General features: G+C 46.5%; 1 protein-coding gene and 1 pseudogene across 3 annotated transcripts in view; one reads left to right on the forward strand and one right to left on the reverse strand.

Moving 5' to 3' along the window:
• USP40 (ubiquitin specific peptidase 40) overlaps nucleotides 1-18,718 on the forward strand; it is a 125,053-nt gene that overhangs the window by 102,892 nt on the left and 3,443 nt on the right. For all 3 annotated transcript variants that reach the window (XM_063933252.1, XM_063933253.1, XM_063933254.1), the window contains exons 26-29: nucleotides 6,245-6,339; nucleotides 6,796-6,914; nucleotides 13,780-13,845; nucleotides 13,969-14,179. In XM_063933252.1, the coding sequence (XP_063789322.1) occupies nucleotides 6,245-6,339; nucleotides 6,796-6,914; nucleotides 13,780-13,845; nucleotides 13,969-14,179 (491 nt within the window). The remainder of the gene's footprint in view (nucleotides 1-6,244; nucleotides 6,340-6,795; nucleotides 6,915-13,779; nucleotides 13,846-13,968; nucleotides 14,180-18,718) is intronic.
• LOC134947130 (5S ribosomal RNA) lies at nucleotides 15,263-15,381 on the reverse strand (annotated as a pseudogene).

Below are 18,718 nucleotides of genomic sequence, written 5' to 3' on the forward strand. Positions count from 1 at the left end.
TAGGAGTTTCTAGGAATTTTCACGCAGTAGCTAAACATTGCTCAACTACTGAAGATTGGCATTGCGTCGGATTTTGTGCGGCTCTGAATGAGGCCAAGTGTGACTCATGGTACACACTTCTGTGTGACTGTTAGACCATAGTTGTGCAGTTACGACACACACTCTACAATTAATTTCAGACCGATCCATTCTTATGAAAAGTTTCTCTAACGTCCTAGTGGATGCTGGGAACTCCGTAAGGACCATGGGGAATAGCGGGCTCCGAAGGAGGCTGGGCACTCTAGAAAGATTTAGGACTACCTGGTGTGCACTGGCTCCTCCCACTATGACCCTCCTCCAAGCCTCAGTTAGATTTCGTGCCCGGCCGAGGTTGGATGCACACTAGGGGCTCTCCTGAGCCCTTAGAAAGAAAGTATAATTTTAGGTTTTTTATTTTCAGTGAGACCTGCTGGCAACAGGCTCACTGCAGCGAGGGACTAAGGGGAGAAGAAGCGAACTCGCCTGCTTGCAGCCGGATTGGGCTTCTTAGGCTACTGGACACCATTAGCTCCAGAGGGATCGACCGCAGGCCCAGTCCTTGGTGTTCGGTCCCGGAGCCGCGCCGCCGTCCCCCTTACAGAGCCAGAAGCAAGAAGAAGTCCGGAAAATCGGCGGCAGAAGACATCAGTCTTCACCAAGGTAGCGCACAGCACTGCAGCTGTGCGCCATTGCTCCTCATGCACACTTCACACTCCGGTCACTGAGGGTGCAGGGCGCTTGGGGGGGGGGGGGCGCCCTGAGCTGCAATAAAAACACCTTGGCTGGCAAAAATACCACAATATATAGCCCTAGAGGCTATATATGTGGTAAATTCCCCTGCCAGAATCCAGAAAAAAGCGGGAGAATAGGCCGCCGAAAAGGGGCGGAGCTATCTCCCTCAGACACACTGGCGCCATTTCTCCTTCACAGATCCGCTGGAAGGAAGCTCCCTGGCTCTCCCCTGCAGTCTACACTTCAGAACAGGGTAAAAACAGAGAGGGGGGGCACTAAATTTGGGCGCAATACATATATAATATAAAAAGCAGCTATAGGGGACATAACTTAGTTAGTCCCTGCATTATATAGCGCTCTGGTGTGTGCTGGCATACTCTCACTCTGTCCCCCCAAAGGGCTTTTGTGGGTCCTGTCCTCATTCGGAGCATTCCTTGTGTGTGTGCGGTGTGTCGGTACGGCTGTGTCGACATGTTTGATGAGGATAATGATGTGGAGGCGGAGCAGATGCCTTTAGAAGGGATGTCACCCCCTGCGGGGCAGACACCTGAGTGGATGGGCTTATGGAAAGTAATGAGTGCACGTATAGACTCCTTATATAAGAAAATCGACGACATGCCAAATATGGGACAGCCGACTTCTCAGCTCGTGCCTGCCCAGGCGTCGCATGGGTCGTCAGGGGCTCTAAAACGCCCGCTACCTCAAGCAGACCCAGATGTCGACACGGATACTGACACCAGTGTCGACGACGATGAGTCAAACCTGATGCCCACTAAGGCCATTCACTGTATGATTGAGGCAATGAAAGAGGTGTTAAACATTTCTGATATAACTACTGGTACCACTAAAAAGGGTATTATGTTTGGAGAGAAAAAACTACCCGTAGTTTTTCCCCCATCAGATGAATTAAATGAAGTGTGTGAAGAAGCGTGGGCTTTCCCTGATAAAAAATTGGTAATTCCTAAGAAGGTACTAATGGTGTTCCCTTTCCCGCCAGAGGATAGGTCACGTTGGGAAACACCCCCTAGAGTGGATAAAGCGCTCACACGTTTGTCTAAAAAGGTGGCACTACCGTCTCCGGATACGGCCGCCCTCAAGGAACCTGCTGATAGAAAGCAGGAGGCGATCCTGAAGTCTGTATATACACACACAGGCATTATACTTAGGCCAGCTATTGCGTCAGCTTGGATGTGCAGTGCTGCCGCTGCGTGGTCAGATAAACTGTCAGAAAATATTGACACATTAGACAGAGACACGATCCTGTTAACCATAGACCATATAAAAGACTCAGTCTTATATATGATAGATGCACAAAGGGAAATCTGCCGATTGGCATCTAAAGTAAGTGCATTGTCCATTTCTGCTAGGAGAGGCTTATGGACTCGCCAGTGGACAGGAGATGCAGATTCAAAAAAGCACATGGAAGTGTTACCGTATAAGGGTGAGGAATTATTTGGGGATGGTCTCTCGGACCTAGTTTCCACAGCAACGTCTGGGAAGTCAGCATTTTTACCCCATGTCCCCTCACAGCCTAAGAAGGCGCCGTTTTATCAGGTTCAGTCCTTTCGGACCCAGAAAAACAGGCGTGGAAAAGGCGGGTCCTTTCTGTCCAGAGGCAGAGGTAGGGGAAAAAGACTGCAACAAACAGCAGGTTCCCAGGAGCAAAAGTCCTCCCCCGCTTCTTCTTCCAAGTCCGCCGCATGACGGTGGGGCTCCACAGGCGGAGCCAGGTACGGTGGGGGGCCGCCTCAAGAATTTCAGCGATCAGTGGGCTCGCTCACAGGTGGATCCCTGGATCCTTCAAATAGTATCTCAGGGGTACAAACTGGAATTCGAGGCGTCTCCACCCCACCGGTTCCTAAAATCTGCCTTGCCGATTGCTCCCTCAGACAGGGAGGCGTTGCTAGCGGCAATTCACAAGCTGTATTCCCAGCAGGTGATAATCAAGGTACCCCTACTTCAACAAGGCCGGGGTTACTATTCCACACTATTTGTTGTACCGAAACCGGACGGTTCGGTGAGACCCATTTTAAATTTGAAATCCTTGAACACATACATAAAAAAATTCAAGTTCAAGATGGAATCGCTCAGGGCGGTTATTGCGAGCCTGGACGAGGGGGATTACATGGTATCCCTGGACATCAAGGATGCTTACTTGCATGTCCCCATTTACCATCCTCACCAGGAGTACCTCAGATTTGTGGTACAGGATTGCCATTACCAATTCCAGACGCTGCCGTTTGGACTGTCCACGGCACCGAGGGTATTTACCAAGGTGATGGCGGAAATGATGATACTCCTTCGAAAAAAGGGAGTTTTAATTATCCCGTACTTGGACGATCTCCTAATAAAAGCGAGGTCCAAGGAACAGTTGTTGGTGGGAGTAGCACTATCTCAGGAGGTGCTGCACCAGCACGGCTGGATTCTGAATATCCCAAAGTCACAGCTGGTTCCGACGACACGACTACTGTTCCTGGGTATGATTCTGGATACAGTCCAGAAAAAAGTGTTTCTCCTGGAGGAGAAAGCCAGGGAGTTGTCATCTCTAGTCAGAGACCTCCTGAAACCAAAACAGGTATCAGTGCATCGCTGCACGCGGGTCCTGGGAAAGATGGTGGCTTCTTACGAAGCAATTCCCTTCGGCAGGTTCCATGCCAGAATCTTTCAGTGGGACCTGTTGGACCAGTGGTCCGGATCGCATCTTCAGATGCATCGCTTGATAACCCTGTCTCCAAGAACCAGGGTGTCGCTACTGTGGTGGCTGCAGAGTGCCCATCTTCTAGAGGGCCACAGGTTCGGCATACAGGACTGGGTCCTGGTGACCACGGATGCCAGCCTTCGAGGCTGGGGGGCAGTCACACAGGGAAGAAACTTCCAAGGACTATGGTCGAGTCAGGAGACTTCCCTTCACATAAATATTCTGGAACTAAGGGCCATCTACAATGCCCTAAGTCAAGCAAAATCCCTGCTCCTACACCAGCCGGTGCTGATCCAGTCAGACAACATCACGGCAGTCGCCCATGTAAATCGACAGGGCGGCACAAGAAGCAGGATAGCGATGGCGGAAGCCACAAGAATTCTCCGATGGGCGGAGAATCATGCACTAGCACTGTCAGCAGTGTTCATTCCGGGAGTGGACAACTGGGAAGCAGACTTCCTCAGCAGACACGACCTCCACCCGGGAGAGTGGGGACTTCATCCAGAAGTCTTCCAGATGCTGGTAAACCGTTGGGAAAAACCACAGGTGGACATGATGGCGTCCCGCCTCAACAAAAAGTTAAAAAGATATTGCGCCAGGTCAAGGGACCCTCAGGCGATAGCTGTGGACGCTCTAGTGACACCATGGGTGTACCAGTCGGTTTATGTGTTCCCTCCTCTGCCTCTCATACCAAAGGTATTGAGAATAATAAGAAAGCGAGGAGTAAACACTATTCTCGTGGTTCCGGATTGGCCAAGACGAGCGTGGTACCCGGAACTTCAAAAGATGCTCTCAGAGGACCCGTGGCCTCTACCGCTCAGACAGGACCTGCTACAACAGGGGCCCTGTCTGTTCCAAGACTTACCGCGGCTGCGTTTGACGGCATGGCGGTTGAACACCGGATCCTAAAGGAAAAGGGTATTCCGGAAGAAGTCATTCCTACGCTTATTAAGGCCAGGAAAGATGTTACGGCAAAGCATTATCACCGCATATGGCGGAAATATGTTGCATGGTGCGAGGCCAAAAAGGCCCCAACAGAGGAATTTCAACTAGGTCGATTTCTGCATTTCCTGCAAGCAGGAGTGAATATGGGCCTAAAACTAGGCTCCATTAAAGTACAGATCTCGGCTCTGTCGATTTTCTTTCAAAAAGAACTAGCTTCAGTACCTGAAGTTCAGACATTTGTAAAAGGAGTGCTGCATATTCAGCCCCCATTTGTGCCTCCTGTGGCACCTTGGGATCTCAACGTGATGTTGAGTTTCTTAAAATCACATTGGTTTGAGCCACTAAAAACCGTGGATCTGAAATATCTCACGTGGAAAGTGGTCATGTTATTGGCCTTGGCTTCAGCCAGGCGAGTGTCAGAATTGGCGGCTTTATCATGTAAAAGCCCTTATCTGATTTTCCATATGGATAGGGCAGAATTGAGGACTCGTCCCCAGTTTCTCCCTAAGGTGGTGTCAGCGTTTCACCTGAACCAGCCTATTGTGGTGCCTGCGGCTACTAAGGATTTGGAGGACTCCAAGTTGCTAGACGTTGTCAGGGCCCTGAAAATATATGTTTCCAGGACGGCTGGAGTCAAAAAATCTGACTCGCTGTTTATCCTGTATGCACCCAACAAGCTGGGTGCTCCTGCTTCTAAGCAGTCTATTGCTCGCTGGATTTGTAGTACAATTCAGCTTGCACATTCTGTGGCAGGCCTGCCACAGCCAAAATCTGTAAATGCCCATTCCACAAGGAAGGTGGGCTCATCTTGGGCGGCTGCCCGAGGCGTCTCGGCTTTACAACTTTGCCGAGCAGCTACTTGGTCAGGGGCAAACACATTTGCAAAATTCTACAAATTTGATACCCTGGCTGAGGAGGACCTGGAGTTCTCTCATTCGGTGCTACAGAGTCATCCGCACTCTCCCGCCCGTTTGGGAGCTTTGGTATAATCCCCATGGTCCTTACGGAGTTCCCAGCATCCACTAGGACGTCAGAGAAAATAAGATTTTACTCACCGGTAATTCAATTTCTCGTAGTCCGTAGTGGATGCTGGGCGCCCATCCCAAGTGCTGATTGTCTGCAATACTTGTAAATAGTTATTGCCTAACTAAAGGGTTATTGTTGAGCCATCTGTTGAGAGGCTCAGTTGTTTTTCATACTATCAAACTGGATATAGTATCTTGAGTTGTACGGTGTGATTGGTGTGGCTGGTAAGAGTCTTACCCGGGATTCTAAATCCTTCCTTATTATGTCTGCTCGTCCGGGCACGGTGTCCTAACTGAGGCTTGGAGGAGGGTCATAGTGGGAGGAGCCAGTGCACACCAGGTAGTCCTAAATCTTTCTAGAGTGCCCAGCCTCCTTCGGAGCCCGCTATTCCCCATGGTCCTTACGGAGTTCCCAGCATCCACTACGGACTACGAGAAATAGAATTACCGGTGAGTAAATTCTTATTTTCCCCTCCGTCATCTTGGATTGTCGCTGGATTTGAGAATCTGCATTTTGTTTTGTTGGAGCCACGTACAGCCACACACTTGACGGTTCTTTAATGATTTGTTAGACATTCAGAGAGTAAAATGTGTGCTGAAGACTAGGCGTGTACATGGGAGGTGCAGGGGCACCAATCGGTTGCTCGCTGTCATTTATCAGATACATTCTACAAAATGATTCTTGAAGCTGTTCGGTTGCTATGGGCAACTGCTCCACTTGTTTACTTTAGAAGTATCTTGCCATCGGTCTACTCTACTCTCTCTTCATGTAATCATCTGAGTGTTTTGTCAGTCACACCCTCATTCCTTTCTGTTGCTGTCACAGATGTGTCTGCGCAGGACGGTGCAGACTCCGACCTCTGCTTTGTGCACCACGTGGAGATATCCAGAGATGCTTCTCTGCAAGACCTGAAGATGCAGGTGTGTGCACATACATACGCAGGGGCCCCATACACGCAGCAAATGTGTACATGTGCCCCGTACATGCATTAAGTCTGTACACGTGCCCTGTACATGCAGTAAATGTGTACGCATGCACCGTTCATGCAGTAAAAATGTGTACGCATGCCCCGTACATGCAGCAAATGTGTACGCATGCCCCGTACATGCAGCAAATGTGTACACTTGTCCCGTACGTGCCGTAAATTTGTACACATGCCTCGTACATGCTGTAAATATATACACGTGCCCCGTATTTGCAGTAAATGTGTACATGTGTATTGCTAAATATTTGAAAATAATATTGGAGTAACTATGCAAATCGGGTGGTTCCTGCTTCCATACGGTTTTCTGGATTGCGAACTGCCCTTAGTATAATGAGCCCGTGGTGATTTCTGGGTCACTTCCAGACGTATTCACAATCTCCTCTCTGCACAGATCATGACATTGACGGTATTTGATGCACTTGGGATTCCGTCTCCCGAGTTCCTCCGTATCTGGACATTGGAAAATAAACGTTTGGGAAAAGTGTTGCGCTGTAATCAGCGGCGGATCAGGTACACAAAATATTGCCTAATAGGTGCTAAGTGCATAATAATGATTCTATAATATCTTTTAGATGAGGCTAATGGGCGCTACACATTACCCGACCCGCCACCGAGCTGCCAGACGGCCGATACGGCAGACGGGTGACCCAGTGGCGGGGGGGAGTGAAGTTTCTTCACTCCCCCCGTCACCCGGCTCCATAGCACTGCATGCTAATATGGACGGGATCGTCCATATTGGCCTGCATGCCTAAGCGACCCGGCACCAACGATAAACGAGCGCGGGGCCGCACATCGTTCATCGTTGGTGCCTACACACTGAACGATATGAACGAGTTCTTGTTCATTAGTGAACAAGAACGTTCATATCGTTCAGTTACATCTTTCAGTGTGTAGGGCCCGTAAGACAGTGAATAGACCAGGCTGTGTGTAGCGCTGTGTGATGAATGGTAAAAGCACAAGGTCATGCAGTAAGAATGCCGACATTTACAATGCTGGTAGTGACATAATGTTGACACCTGATTCCAGTGCTCATTTTAGATTATTATTCGGGTTAGATGAAAATTAAATGCAAAATGGCATTGTCGACATACCAACTGGTGACATACTCAATGTTGACATGCTAGTATTCTGAATGCTGACTCGTGAACCACACCCAAACATAAGTGTATACTTGATAAAACAAAAGTATATGCTAATAAAAACAACGCATTAATGTAATAGTACATCAAATAGTAAAAGCAGAGAAGTAAAATCTTATATGCCCCCCAAAAAAGGACAGTGTAAAGTGTTGATCGCCACAAGAAAAAATAAATTAATTAGTTCAAAATTGCGTAAACCAGATTAATACATTTCTATTTGTAGAGCGGGATGTCCTAAAGGGAAAATGCGGCTAAAAATGCCTTGACTGCATCTCCCATATCTACTAATACCAGGAATCCCGGACTCCGATGCAGAGAGTAACGCTGGCTTCTTTCCGCATTCTGCCCTGGGTGTGATCCAATCAGATACCTCCTAGCATGCGCAGAGGGACCTGGAGTCCCAACATCGCAAAGGACAGCTGTTATAGGGAGAGCTGTCCTTTGCGTTAGTAATTGCATATACGATTAGTATAGTTGCGTTAAGTGGCGGGATATACCGCATCGCGGAAGCGATGCTTAGTACATCCTGCCCTTAGTCTGCATGATGCTCTCACATAGTGATATACCTGAACACCTATCTTTATACTGTACATGCACCCATAATTATATTTTAAGCAAAGATAAAGATATTTGCCATGAGTTGTCCACAGACCTTTTACTGTATTGTAATAACTTAAGTATAACTCATGGAGTACAAGACTTGCACAGAGTGATGTTGGCCAGTTCCTGAGTGATCCGCTGGTTGCCTAGTGTCCTGGGAGGCTGCACTTTAATTCATGTTAGTCCATCTCAGGCACATTGCTGCCTCCTTGGTGCAATTTAAGTTTCTCATACGTCCTAGAGGATGCTGGGGTCCATTTCATGACCATGGGGTATAGACTGTTACGCAGGAGCCATGGGCACTTTAAGACTTTTCAAGGGTGTGAACTGGCTCCTCCCTCTATGCCCCTCCTCCAGACCTCAGTTTTAGAAATGTGCCCAGGCAGACTGGATGCACTCCAGAGGAGATCTACTGAGTTTCTCTGAAAAGACTTATGTTAGGTTTTTTTTATTTTCAGGGAGATCTGCTGGCAACAGTCTCCCTGCTTCGTGGGACTGAGGGGGCAGAAGTAGGAACCAACTTCCCAAAGAGTTTCATGGCTCTGCTTCTGGCTGACTGGACACCATTAGCTCCTGAAGGGAACTGAACGCTAGCCGTGCCTAGATGCTCACTCCCACAGCACGCCGTCACCCCCCTCACAGAGCCAGAAGACAGGTGAGTGTTAGAAGACAGATCTTCAATCAAGAAAGTGACGGCTAAAGGTACCGCGCGGCTGGCGGGAGCGCAGCGCGTCATGTTGCCCACACATACACAGGCACTGCAGGGTGCAGGGCGCGGGGGTGGCGCCCTGGGCAGCATGAAACCTATGGAAACTGGCAGAAATAAGGGGCATAAGTTGCTGAGGCACAGTCCTACCCCCGCCAGTATAAAAAAAATTACCTCATAAAAGCTGAGGAGAAACACGCCATTGAAGAGTGAGCTTCCTCCTCAGTCAGCCAGCACACTGCTCAGCACCATTTTCTCTCTCTCTCCTCAGGCTGCAGAGACAACGCTGGTCCTCCTCCACTACTGAACAAGTATCAGGGTGCAAAACAGGGGGGGCCACAGTGAATTTGGTGCTATATAATTGTGTGATTAGCATTATAAAAGCGCTGCATGTCAGTGGGTATTTTGTGTTCACAGACAATGGGGTATATTTACTAAGGTCCCGATTTTGACCGAGATGACGTTTTTTCTTCAAAGTGTCATCTCGGGAATGTACTAAGCAAAAATCTCGGCAGTGATGAGGGCATTCGTAATATTTTGGAAGTCCTAGGAAAAAATTACGAATCAATACACCATCGGTCAAATACGCCTGCAATTTGGTAGAAATCGGTCATTTACTAAAAAGTGCAAATCACAAACACTGCCGACAATAGCCAAACACTGCCGTGCTGAAATACAATTCGTGAAAAAGTGCTAAAAAAAAACAGACCTGCTTTTTTCCCCGTGTTTGGATAGGCATGCACGGATCCATGAGATCTGTGCATGTTTATCAGTGGGAAGGGGATGGGAAAGTGTTATTTAAAAAAAAAAAAAAAAATGCGTGGGGTCCCCCCTCCTAAGCAAAACCAGCCTCGGGCTCTTTGAGCCGGCCCTGGTTGAAAAAATATGGGGGGAAAATGATAGGGGATCCCCCATATTTAAACAACCAGCACCGGGCTCTGTGCCTGGTCCTGGTTCCAAAAATACGGGGGACAAAAAGCGTAGGGGTCCCCCGTATTTCTGAAACCAGCACCGGGCTCCACTAGCCAGATACATAATGCCACAGCCGGGGGACACTTTTATCTAGGTCCCTGCGGCCCTGGCATTACATAACCAACTAGTCACCCCTGGCCGGGGTACCCTGGAGGAGTGGGGACCCTTCAATCAAGGGGTCCCCCACCTCCAGCCACCCAAGGGCCAGGGGTGAAGCCCGAGGCTGTCCCCCCATCCAAGGGCTGCGGATGGGAGGCTGATAGCCTTTTTTTTCAAAAAATTAATATTGTTTTTAGTAGCAGTACTACAAGTCCCAGCAAGCCTCCCCCGCAAGCTGGTACTTGGAGAACCACAAGTACCAGCATGCGGAGGAAAACCTGGGTCACATACAAATTTGCACAAGTAGTATAAACTGATACCGACACGGACTCTGATTCCTGTGTCGACACTAGTGATTCCAGGGGAATAGGTCCTAAGTTACAAAACGCATTCAAAACATGTTTTAGCTATAAAGGAGGTGTTAGAAGTTACGAAGCCCCCTCTTTTACCACAAGGAGAGGGTTTACTTTAGTAAAGAAGTAATGTAATTTTCCCTCCACCTCAGGAGTTGAACAGGGAGTCTGATTTAACCTGAAAAGAAATTTCAGATTCCCAAAAGGATTTCAGGCAGCTTACCTTTTTCCAAAAGGTGGGAGTCACCCCGCATTTTAGACAGGGCCCTGTCATAAAAGAGAAAAGGTGTTTCTCCCTGCGCCTGGAATGGCTTCACTTAAGGAGCCGACAGACCGCAAGTGAGTGAGGTGATCTATTGATGTGGCCAATGGGACACTACTCATGCCTACCATTGTCTGTGCGTGGGTGAGTAGTGCTATTGAAAAGTGGTCAGAAAACTTGTCATTAGACACTGACACAATAGATGGAGATGAGATACTCCTAACGTTAGGTCATATCAAAGACGCTGCTGCGTACGTACTAGAAACCATGAAATATATTGGTCTCTTGGGATCAAGAACCGCTACCAGGGCAGTATCGGCTCGGAGGGCGTCGTGGACAAGGTGATGGCGGAGATGATGGTCCTCCTTCGTCAAATAGGAGTCCATATAATTCCTTATCTGGACGAACTCCTGATAAAAGCGAGATCCAGGGAACAGTTGGTGCAGAACATCGCACTCGTCCTGTCAATACTCCCAACAACACAGTTGGATCATGAATTTTCCTAAGTCGCAGTTGGAAACGACGACAAGATTGTCCTTTTTAGGGATGATTCTGGACACAGAAGTACGCAGAGTATTTCTTCCAGTGGAAAGGCTCTGGAAATCCAGAAAATGGTCAAACAAATATTGAAACCAACAAGCGTGTCGATCCATCAATGCATTCGGTTGTTGGGGAAAATGGTAGCGGCCTACGAGGCAATACAGTTTGGCCGATTTCATGCCAGAGTTTTCCAGTGGGACCTGTTGGACAAGTGGTCTGGATCCCACCTACACATGTACCGGAAAATAATCCTGTCCTCCAAAGCAAGGATTTCGCTCCTGTGGTGGCTACACAGTTCTCACCTACTAGAGGGACGCAAGTTTGGGATTCACGACTAGGTCCTAATAACCACGGATGCAAGTCTCCGAGGCTGGGGAGCTGTCACACAGGGGGAAAGCTTCCAAGGAAAATGGTCAAGTCAGGAAGCCTGCCTTCACATAAACGTTCTGGAATTGAGAGCCATTTACAACGGCCTTCTACAAGCGGTACATCTTCTTCAAGATCATCCCGTGCAGATCCAGTCGGACAATGTAACAGCAGTCGCGTACATAAACAGGCAAGGCGGAACGAAAAGCAGAGCGGCAATGGCAGAGGTGACGAGGATTCTCCTCTGGGCAGAAAGACATGTTAGAGCTCTGTCAGCAATTTTCATTCCGGGAGTGGACAACTGGGAAGCAGACTTCCTCAGCAGACACGATCTCCATCCAGGAGAGTGGGGCCTCCACCAAGAAGTCTTCACAGAGGTGACAAGTCTTTGGGGAGTTCCTCAAGTAGACATGATGGCATCTCGTCTAAACAAGAAGCTTCAGAGATATTGTTCCAGGTCGAGAGACCCTCAAGCAATAGCAGTGGATGCACTGGTGACCCAGTGGGTGTTTCGGTCGGTATACGTTTTCCCTCCACTTCCACTGATTCCAAAAGGTCTCAAAATAATAAGAAGAACAAGAGTTTGAGCAGTCGTCATTGCCCCAGACTGGCCAAGGAGGGCTTGGTATCCAGATCTTCAGGAGTTGCTCATAGAAGATCCTCGGCCTTTTCCTCCTCGAGAGGACCTACTACAGCAGGGGTCGTGTGTGTATCAAGACTAACCGCGGCTACGTTTGACGGCATGGCTGTTGAGCGTCGGATCCTAGCCCGAAAGGGTATTCCCAAGGAAGTCATCCCCACTCTTATTCAGGCCAGGAAAGGAGTAACGTCTAAACATTACCACCGTATTTGGAGAAAATATGTGTCTTGGTGTGAATCCAAGAAGGCTCCTACGGAAGAGTTTGAGTTGGGACGTTTTCTCCATTTTCTGCAGGCTGGTGTGGATGCGGGCCTTAGATTGGGGTCATTCAAGGTCCAGATTTCGGCCTCCTCAGTTTTCTTTAAAAAAACAATTGGCTTCTCTTCCAGAAGTTCAGACCTTTTGTGAAAGGGATTTTGCACATCCAGCCTCCATTTGTGCCTCCAGTGGCACCATGGGACCTTAATGTGATGTTGCAGTTCCTTCAATCGAGTTGGTTTGAACCTCTACAGGAGATAGAGTTGAAGTTTCTCGCTTGGAAAGTGGTGATGCTTTTAGCCTTGGCATCCGCAAGGCGGGTGTCTGAGTTGGGGGGCCTTGTCTCACAAGAGCCTTTACCTGATCTTCCATGAAGATAGGGCAGAGTTGAGAACTCGCCAACATTTTCTTCCGAAGGTGGTTTCATCTTTCCACATAAACCAACCTATTGTGGTGCCAGTGGCTACTGACACGTTCACTGAGTCAAAGTCTCTAGATGTGGTTAGGGCTTTGAAGATTTATGTCGCTAGAACAGCTCGGATACGGAAAACAGAGGCTCTGTTTGTCCTGTATGCTCCCAACAAGATTGGGTGTCCTGCTTCCAAGCAGACCATTGCGCGCTGGATCAGGGGTACGATTCAGCACGCTCATTCTTCGGCTGGTTTGCAGTTGCCGAAGTCGGTGAAGGCCCATTTTACTAGGAAGGTGGGCTCGTCCTGGGCGGCTTCCCAGGGGGTCTCAGCATTACAACTTTGCCGAGCAGCTACTTGGTCAGGGTCAAACACTTTTGCTAAATTTTATAAGTTTGACACTTTGGCCAATGAGGACCTTAAGTTTGGTCAATCGGTGCTGCAGGGTCATCCGCACTCTCCCGCCCGTACTGGAGCTTTGGTATAAACCCCATGGTCATGAAATGGACCCCAGCATCCTCTAGGACGTATGAGAAAACAGGATTTTAATACCTACCAGTAAATCCTTTTCTCCTAGTCCGTAGAGGGTGCTGGGTGCCCGACCCAGTGCGTATTTTACCTGCAGTTTTGTTCAGTTAGTTACACAAGTTGTGTTACATTTGTTTTCAGCATGTTGCTATAAATGGTTCATGTCTCTTGGCGTGTGTTATGTTGAATGCCATGTTGTGCGGCATGGTTGAGGTGTGAGCTGGTATGATTCTCACCGTTAGTATAAATCTAAATCTTTTCCTCGAAATGTCCGTCTCCCTGGGCACAGTTCCTATAACTGAGGTCTGGAGGAGGGGCATAGAGGGAGGAGCCAGTTCACACCCTTGAAAAGTCTTAAAGTACCCATGGCTCTTGCGGAACCGTCTATACCCCATGGTCATGAAATGCACCCCAGCATCCTCTACGGACTAGGAGAAAAGGATTTACCGGTAGGTATTAAAATCCTGTTTTTTGTATTTTATGTCTGTTTTCTGTTTTCCAGTGACTATAAACTGGGGATTAGGACCACACTTTGCGTGGAGCCTCTATACACGAAGGAGTTCTTAGGGTGAGTGCTGGGATTTTCAGTACTCTTGGTGGAAGAAAAGCAGCATTTGGTTGGGTAAGATATTTAGAAAGCAGCAATGCATAAATAACGTATACTGATTTAATTTCCTTCATGCTCATCCAGCCCCCAGGATCTGCTACTGAGGGTTCAGCTTTCTGTCCCAGGGGAATGCCGTTACTTCCCCCCAGTGGACATTGCTTGGAATATTTCTTGTGGATGCACAGCCCCCGCTCTCCGCCAGAAGATCGCCACACATTGCTCACTGCCGGCAGACAAAGTGGAGATTGCAAAGTACTTTCCAGACAACCACGAATGGCTCCCAATATCCAGCTGGGTGAGGATGACAGTGGGACTGTAGTTATATGAAAGTCTCCTGTAATTAAATTCTGTGACCTCAGAACATCTTGCTGCACAAAAGAGATGGATCCTAGTGTGACCTTTGTATATATGTATCAACTGTAGGGATTTGTATACAGCATATAGCAAGCATGTGCATGTTCGTTCTGTTCTTCAATGAAGTATGTTATCTATATTTATATAATATTCAAAGGGTGCTATGTACTGTCTTCCCATGTCCACACAGAAAAAAAAAAGAAAATGCAGGCGTACACTCTAAGTACTAAGAACACTGCTAATTACAACAATTTTATAATAAACTCTGCAATTTAACATGGAGTAAAACCGAGGATCTTAGCATAATTTTTGGCCAAAAATATGGGCCACCTACCATGATCAGGTGACCTCATCAGGTGGGTCCTAACATTCCTAAGGTTGAAGTCCAGAGCGCAGGACCCCCCCTTCCCCCGGGCCAGCACAACCCAACCGTTCCAAGGTATCAAACGAATGAGAAGAAGTAGCCATTTATGTGTTATAAAGTGTTACATTAATAAGAAGTAGCAGCTAATTGCTAAAAGTGTTACATAGATGAGAAGTACGTGTCAAAGTTACAAAGGAAAAAGAGAGACTCTGTGTTGGGGCACGCTTGAAAAACTAAAACTTAACTTTTAATTATAGTATGATAAAATTATGGTACACAATTCAACACACATATAATATGACATATAGTATATAATATTTAAGGAGAAAGTCAAATGATTCTCACTTGCGAAGTAATAATTTAGGAGTGGCAGTTCTCCAAGTAATATTACTGTTTAAGGTGACAGTGACACCTAAGATGAAAATATTAAGATTTAATTTCAGCATAACAGAAAATTCTTCCAATGCCTTTTGTATGTCCTGGTAACGATTAATCTGCTATTTCTAAATTTTTGATCAATAAATGCAGTATGCAAAAAGCTCTAGATGAGTACGTGATCAGAAGGAAAGATTTAATGAGAAGAAGGGAATATAGATATGAAAATGGTAACAGTCAAAGGTTGCTCCAACACCTCTGCTTTTCACATGAATACAGAGGTATTTATTACTGCACCTAATATTCCCTGGAAGTCTCCCATCCAGGTACTAATCAGGCTATTCACTGCTTAGCTTCCAAGATCAGGCGAGATTGGGCGTAGCCAGTGAGATGTGGCAGTAATATCACATAGATTGTGAATGAGAGAGTGTATGGTTATTGGCACATACCAGATAGAGTACTTCTGCTGTCCATTGTTGTGCACAGTTTCTCTGTTACTTTTAGCATTGCAGAGGAGTTATATGACTGGCGTCAGGATGAGAGAGTACTGAAAAAGTAAGATATAGGAAACGTATAGGTTCAGGGCCCCCGTCTTCTGCTGTCCACTGTCTTATAAATTAATATAGCGGACAGTGGATGAGAGAGGCGGGTTATCTGGGCCTATTGAGTAATGGTGTGAAATTACACAGATATCTTAAGGTTTCTTATGATAGTGCATCATTCAATTACATATTCTTAATCCTAATAGTAGTGGGCAAAGGGATTAATATTTCCGCTATTGGCGATGCCCCTAGAGTACTGCAAAAGAAGGCCGAAGCCAGCTGTTAGGGATATCTCAAAACACACGTAATAGTATGAATTGTATCTCACTAATTAGGGTATAAGGGTGGGAGAGAAAAGAGACATCAAAGAGCGTTGAATGTCTTAACTCTGTAAATAATGGGTAGCAGATTTAAAGAATTATTAAACAATTAAAGACAAAACATTTTTTTGTCAAATATACGATACCAGGAGGTGAGTGGGCTGAACCGTGCACTGTTCAGCACCACTTGTCACAGACGGCCGTTTCACCTGAAGGTGGCTTGTTCACTGTGTGAGGTGGTGGTGGAAGACAGTCTATTTAAGGCAAAAAGGGGGGTGGTCTCAAAATTCAGACCAATCACAGGAAGGAGGAAGTGGATTGTGTGATGTCAATAAGACATCCTGCGCATCATTTCCGGTTTCAAAATCCGGAAGTAGAAGTTTTTCTAATTATACATGGGGCCCTATCTATGGTTAGATAGGGCTTATGATATTGAGTGAGATTAAATAAATGAATAGGGAAGATAAATGTTTAAAGTTAATTATTGAGGCCAAGATCGGAGTATTAGCTCCGTTGCCGGAAGTTTGTTAGTCACTGGAGTTGTAAGGGGCGCGTCACTGGACATAGACGCGTCACTTCCGGTTGTAAAGACCGGAAGTGGCGCGCATGGCCGTCAATCTGGGTTTATATATGGCTGGATAGAAAGGTCACATAAGGCTGAGGATAGCTGAGGATGAGCCTAAAAAAGAGTGGGGGGGTACATATTAGCCCGGGCGATGGGGCCGCAATCGGAGTAAAAACTCCGTGACCGGAAGTGGCGCCAGTGTACCATCATACAGGAAATGCTTAATTGCATCACTTCCTGTTTAAAAAACCCCATTCATAGTCATCGGACTTCTGTGGGCACATAACGGGACATGGACGCGTCACTTCCGGTCACGAAGGCCGGAAGTGGCGTAAAAAGCCGTCACTTATAAGTTTATGTGCGGCTGATTAAAGGGTAATATAAGGCTAGGAATAACTAATTGGGCCTACGGAGGAGTGGAGGAATACAGAAATACATTTTTTGATGGCACTGACAATAGGACCGCATACGAAGTAGAAACTCCGTGACCGGAAGTGGCGTCGGAGCACCATCATACAGAGAAAGCGTAGCTGCATCACTTCCTGTTCTGAAAAAGACAGGAAAAGCTATGTGCAACCATAATTATGGATAGGAAAAGTAGTGATCTATTAGTAGTGTTTATGTTTTACTGGTTGCTAGGTAACCATAAGGTAGAATAAAATAAAAGGATGTTGAATTTAAGAATTAAAATATGCATTTGTAATCTATATCTATAAATTGTTGGTTAAGGGTGAAAAGAGAAGAAAAAGAAAAGAAGAAGAAAAGGAAAGAAGGAGAAAAAAAAACCCTTAACCAACAATTTATAGATATAGATTACAAATGCATATTTTAATTCTTAAATTCAACATCCTTTTATTTTATTTTATTCTACCTTATGGTTACCTAGCAACCAGTAAAACATAAACACTACTAATAGATCACTACTTTTCCTATCCATAATTATGGTTGCACATAGCTTTTCCTGTCTTTTTCAGAACAGGAAGTGATGCAGCTAAGCTTTCTCTGTATGATGGTGCTCCGACGCCACTTCCGGTCACGGAGTTTCTACTTCGTATGCGGTCCTATTGTCAGTGCCATCAAAAAATGTATTTCTGTATTCCTCCACTCCTCCGTAGGCCCAATTAGTTATTCCTAGCCTTATATTACCCTTTAATCAGCCGCACATAAACTTATAAGTGACGGCTTTTTACGCCACTTCCGGCCTTCGTGACCGGAAGTGACGCGTCCATGTCCCGTTATGTGCCCACAGAAGTCCGATGACTATGAATGGGGTTTTTTAAACAGGAAGTGATGCAATTAAGCATTTCCTGTATGATGGTACACTGGCGCCACTTCCGGTCACGGAGTTTTTACTCCGATTGCGGCCCCATCGCCCGGGCTAATATGTACCCCCCCACTCCTTTTTAGGCTCATCCTCAGCTATCCTCAGCCTTATGTGACCTTTCCATCCAGCCATATATAAACCCAGATTGACGGCCACGCGTGCCACTTCCGGTCTTTACAACCGGAAGTGACGCGTCTATGTCCAGTGACGCGCCCCTTACAACTCCAGTGACTAACAAACTTCCGGCAACGGAGCTAATACTCCGATCTTGGCCTCAATAATTAACTTTAAACATTTATCTTCCCTATTCATTTATTTAATCTCACTCAATATCATAAGCCCTATCTAACCATAGATAGGGCCCCATGTATAATTAGAAAAACTTCTACTTCCGGATTTTGAAACCGGAAATGATGCGCAGGATGTCTTATTGACATCACACAATCCACTTCCTCCTTCCTGTGATTGGTCTGAATTTTGAGACCACCCCCCTTTTTGCCTTAAATAGACTGTCTTCCACCACCACCTCACACAGTGAACAAGCCACCTTCAGGTGAAACGGCCGTCTGTGACAAGTGGTGCTGAACAGTGCACGGTTCAGCCCACTCACCTCCTGGTATCGTATATTTGACAAAAAAATGTTTTGTCTTTAATTGTTTAATAATTCTTTAAATCTGCTACCCATTATTTACAGAGTTAAGACATTCAACGCTCTTTGATGTCTCTTTTCTCTCCCACCCTTATACCCTAATTAGTGAGATACAATTCATACTATTACGTGTGTTTTGAGATATCCCTAACAGCTGGCTTCGGCCTTCTTTTGCAGTACTCTAGGGGCATCGCCAATAGCGGAAATATTAATCCCTTTGCCCACTACTATTAGGATTAAGAATATGTAATTGAATGATGCACTATCATAAGAAACCTTAAGATATCTGTGTAATTTCACACCATTACTCAATAGGCCCAGATAACCCGCCTCTCTCATCC

This window comes from Pseudophryne corroboree, chromosome 7, assembly GCF_028390025.1.
Source record: "Pseudophryne corroboree isolate aPseCor3 chromosome 7, aPseCor3.hap2, whole genome shotgun sequence".
Lineage (NCBI taxonomy): Eukaryota > Metazoa > Chordata > Amphibia > Anura > Myobatrachidae > Pseudophryne > Pseudophryne corroboree.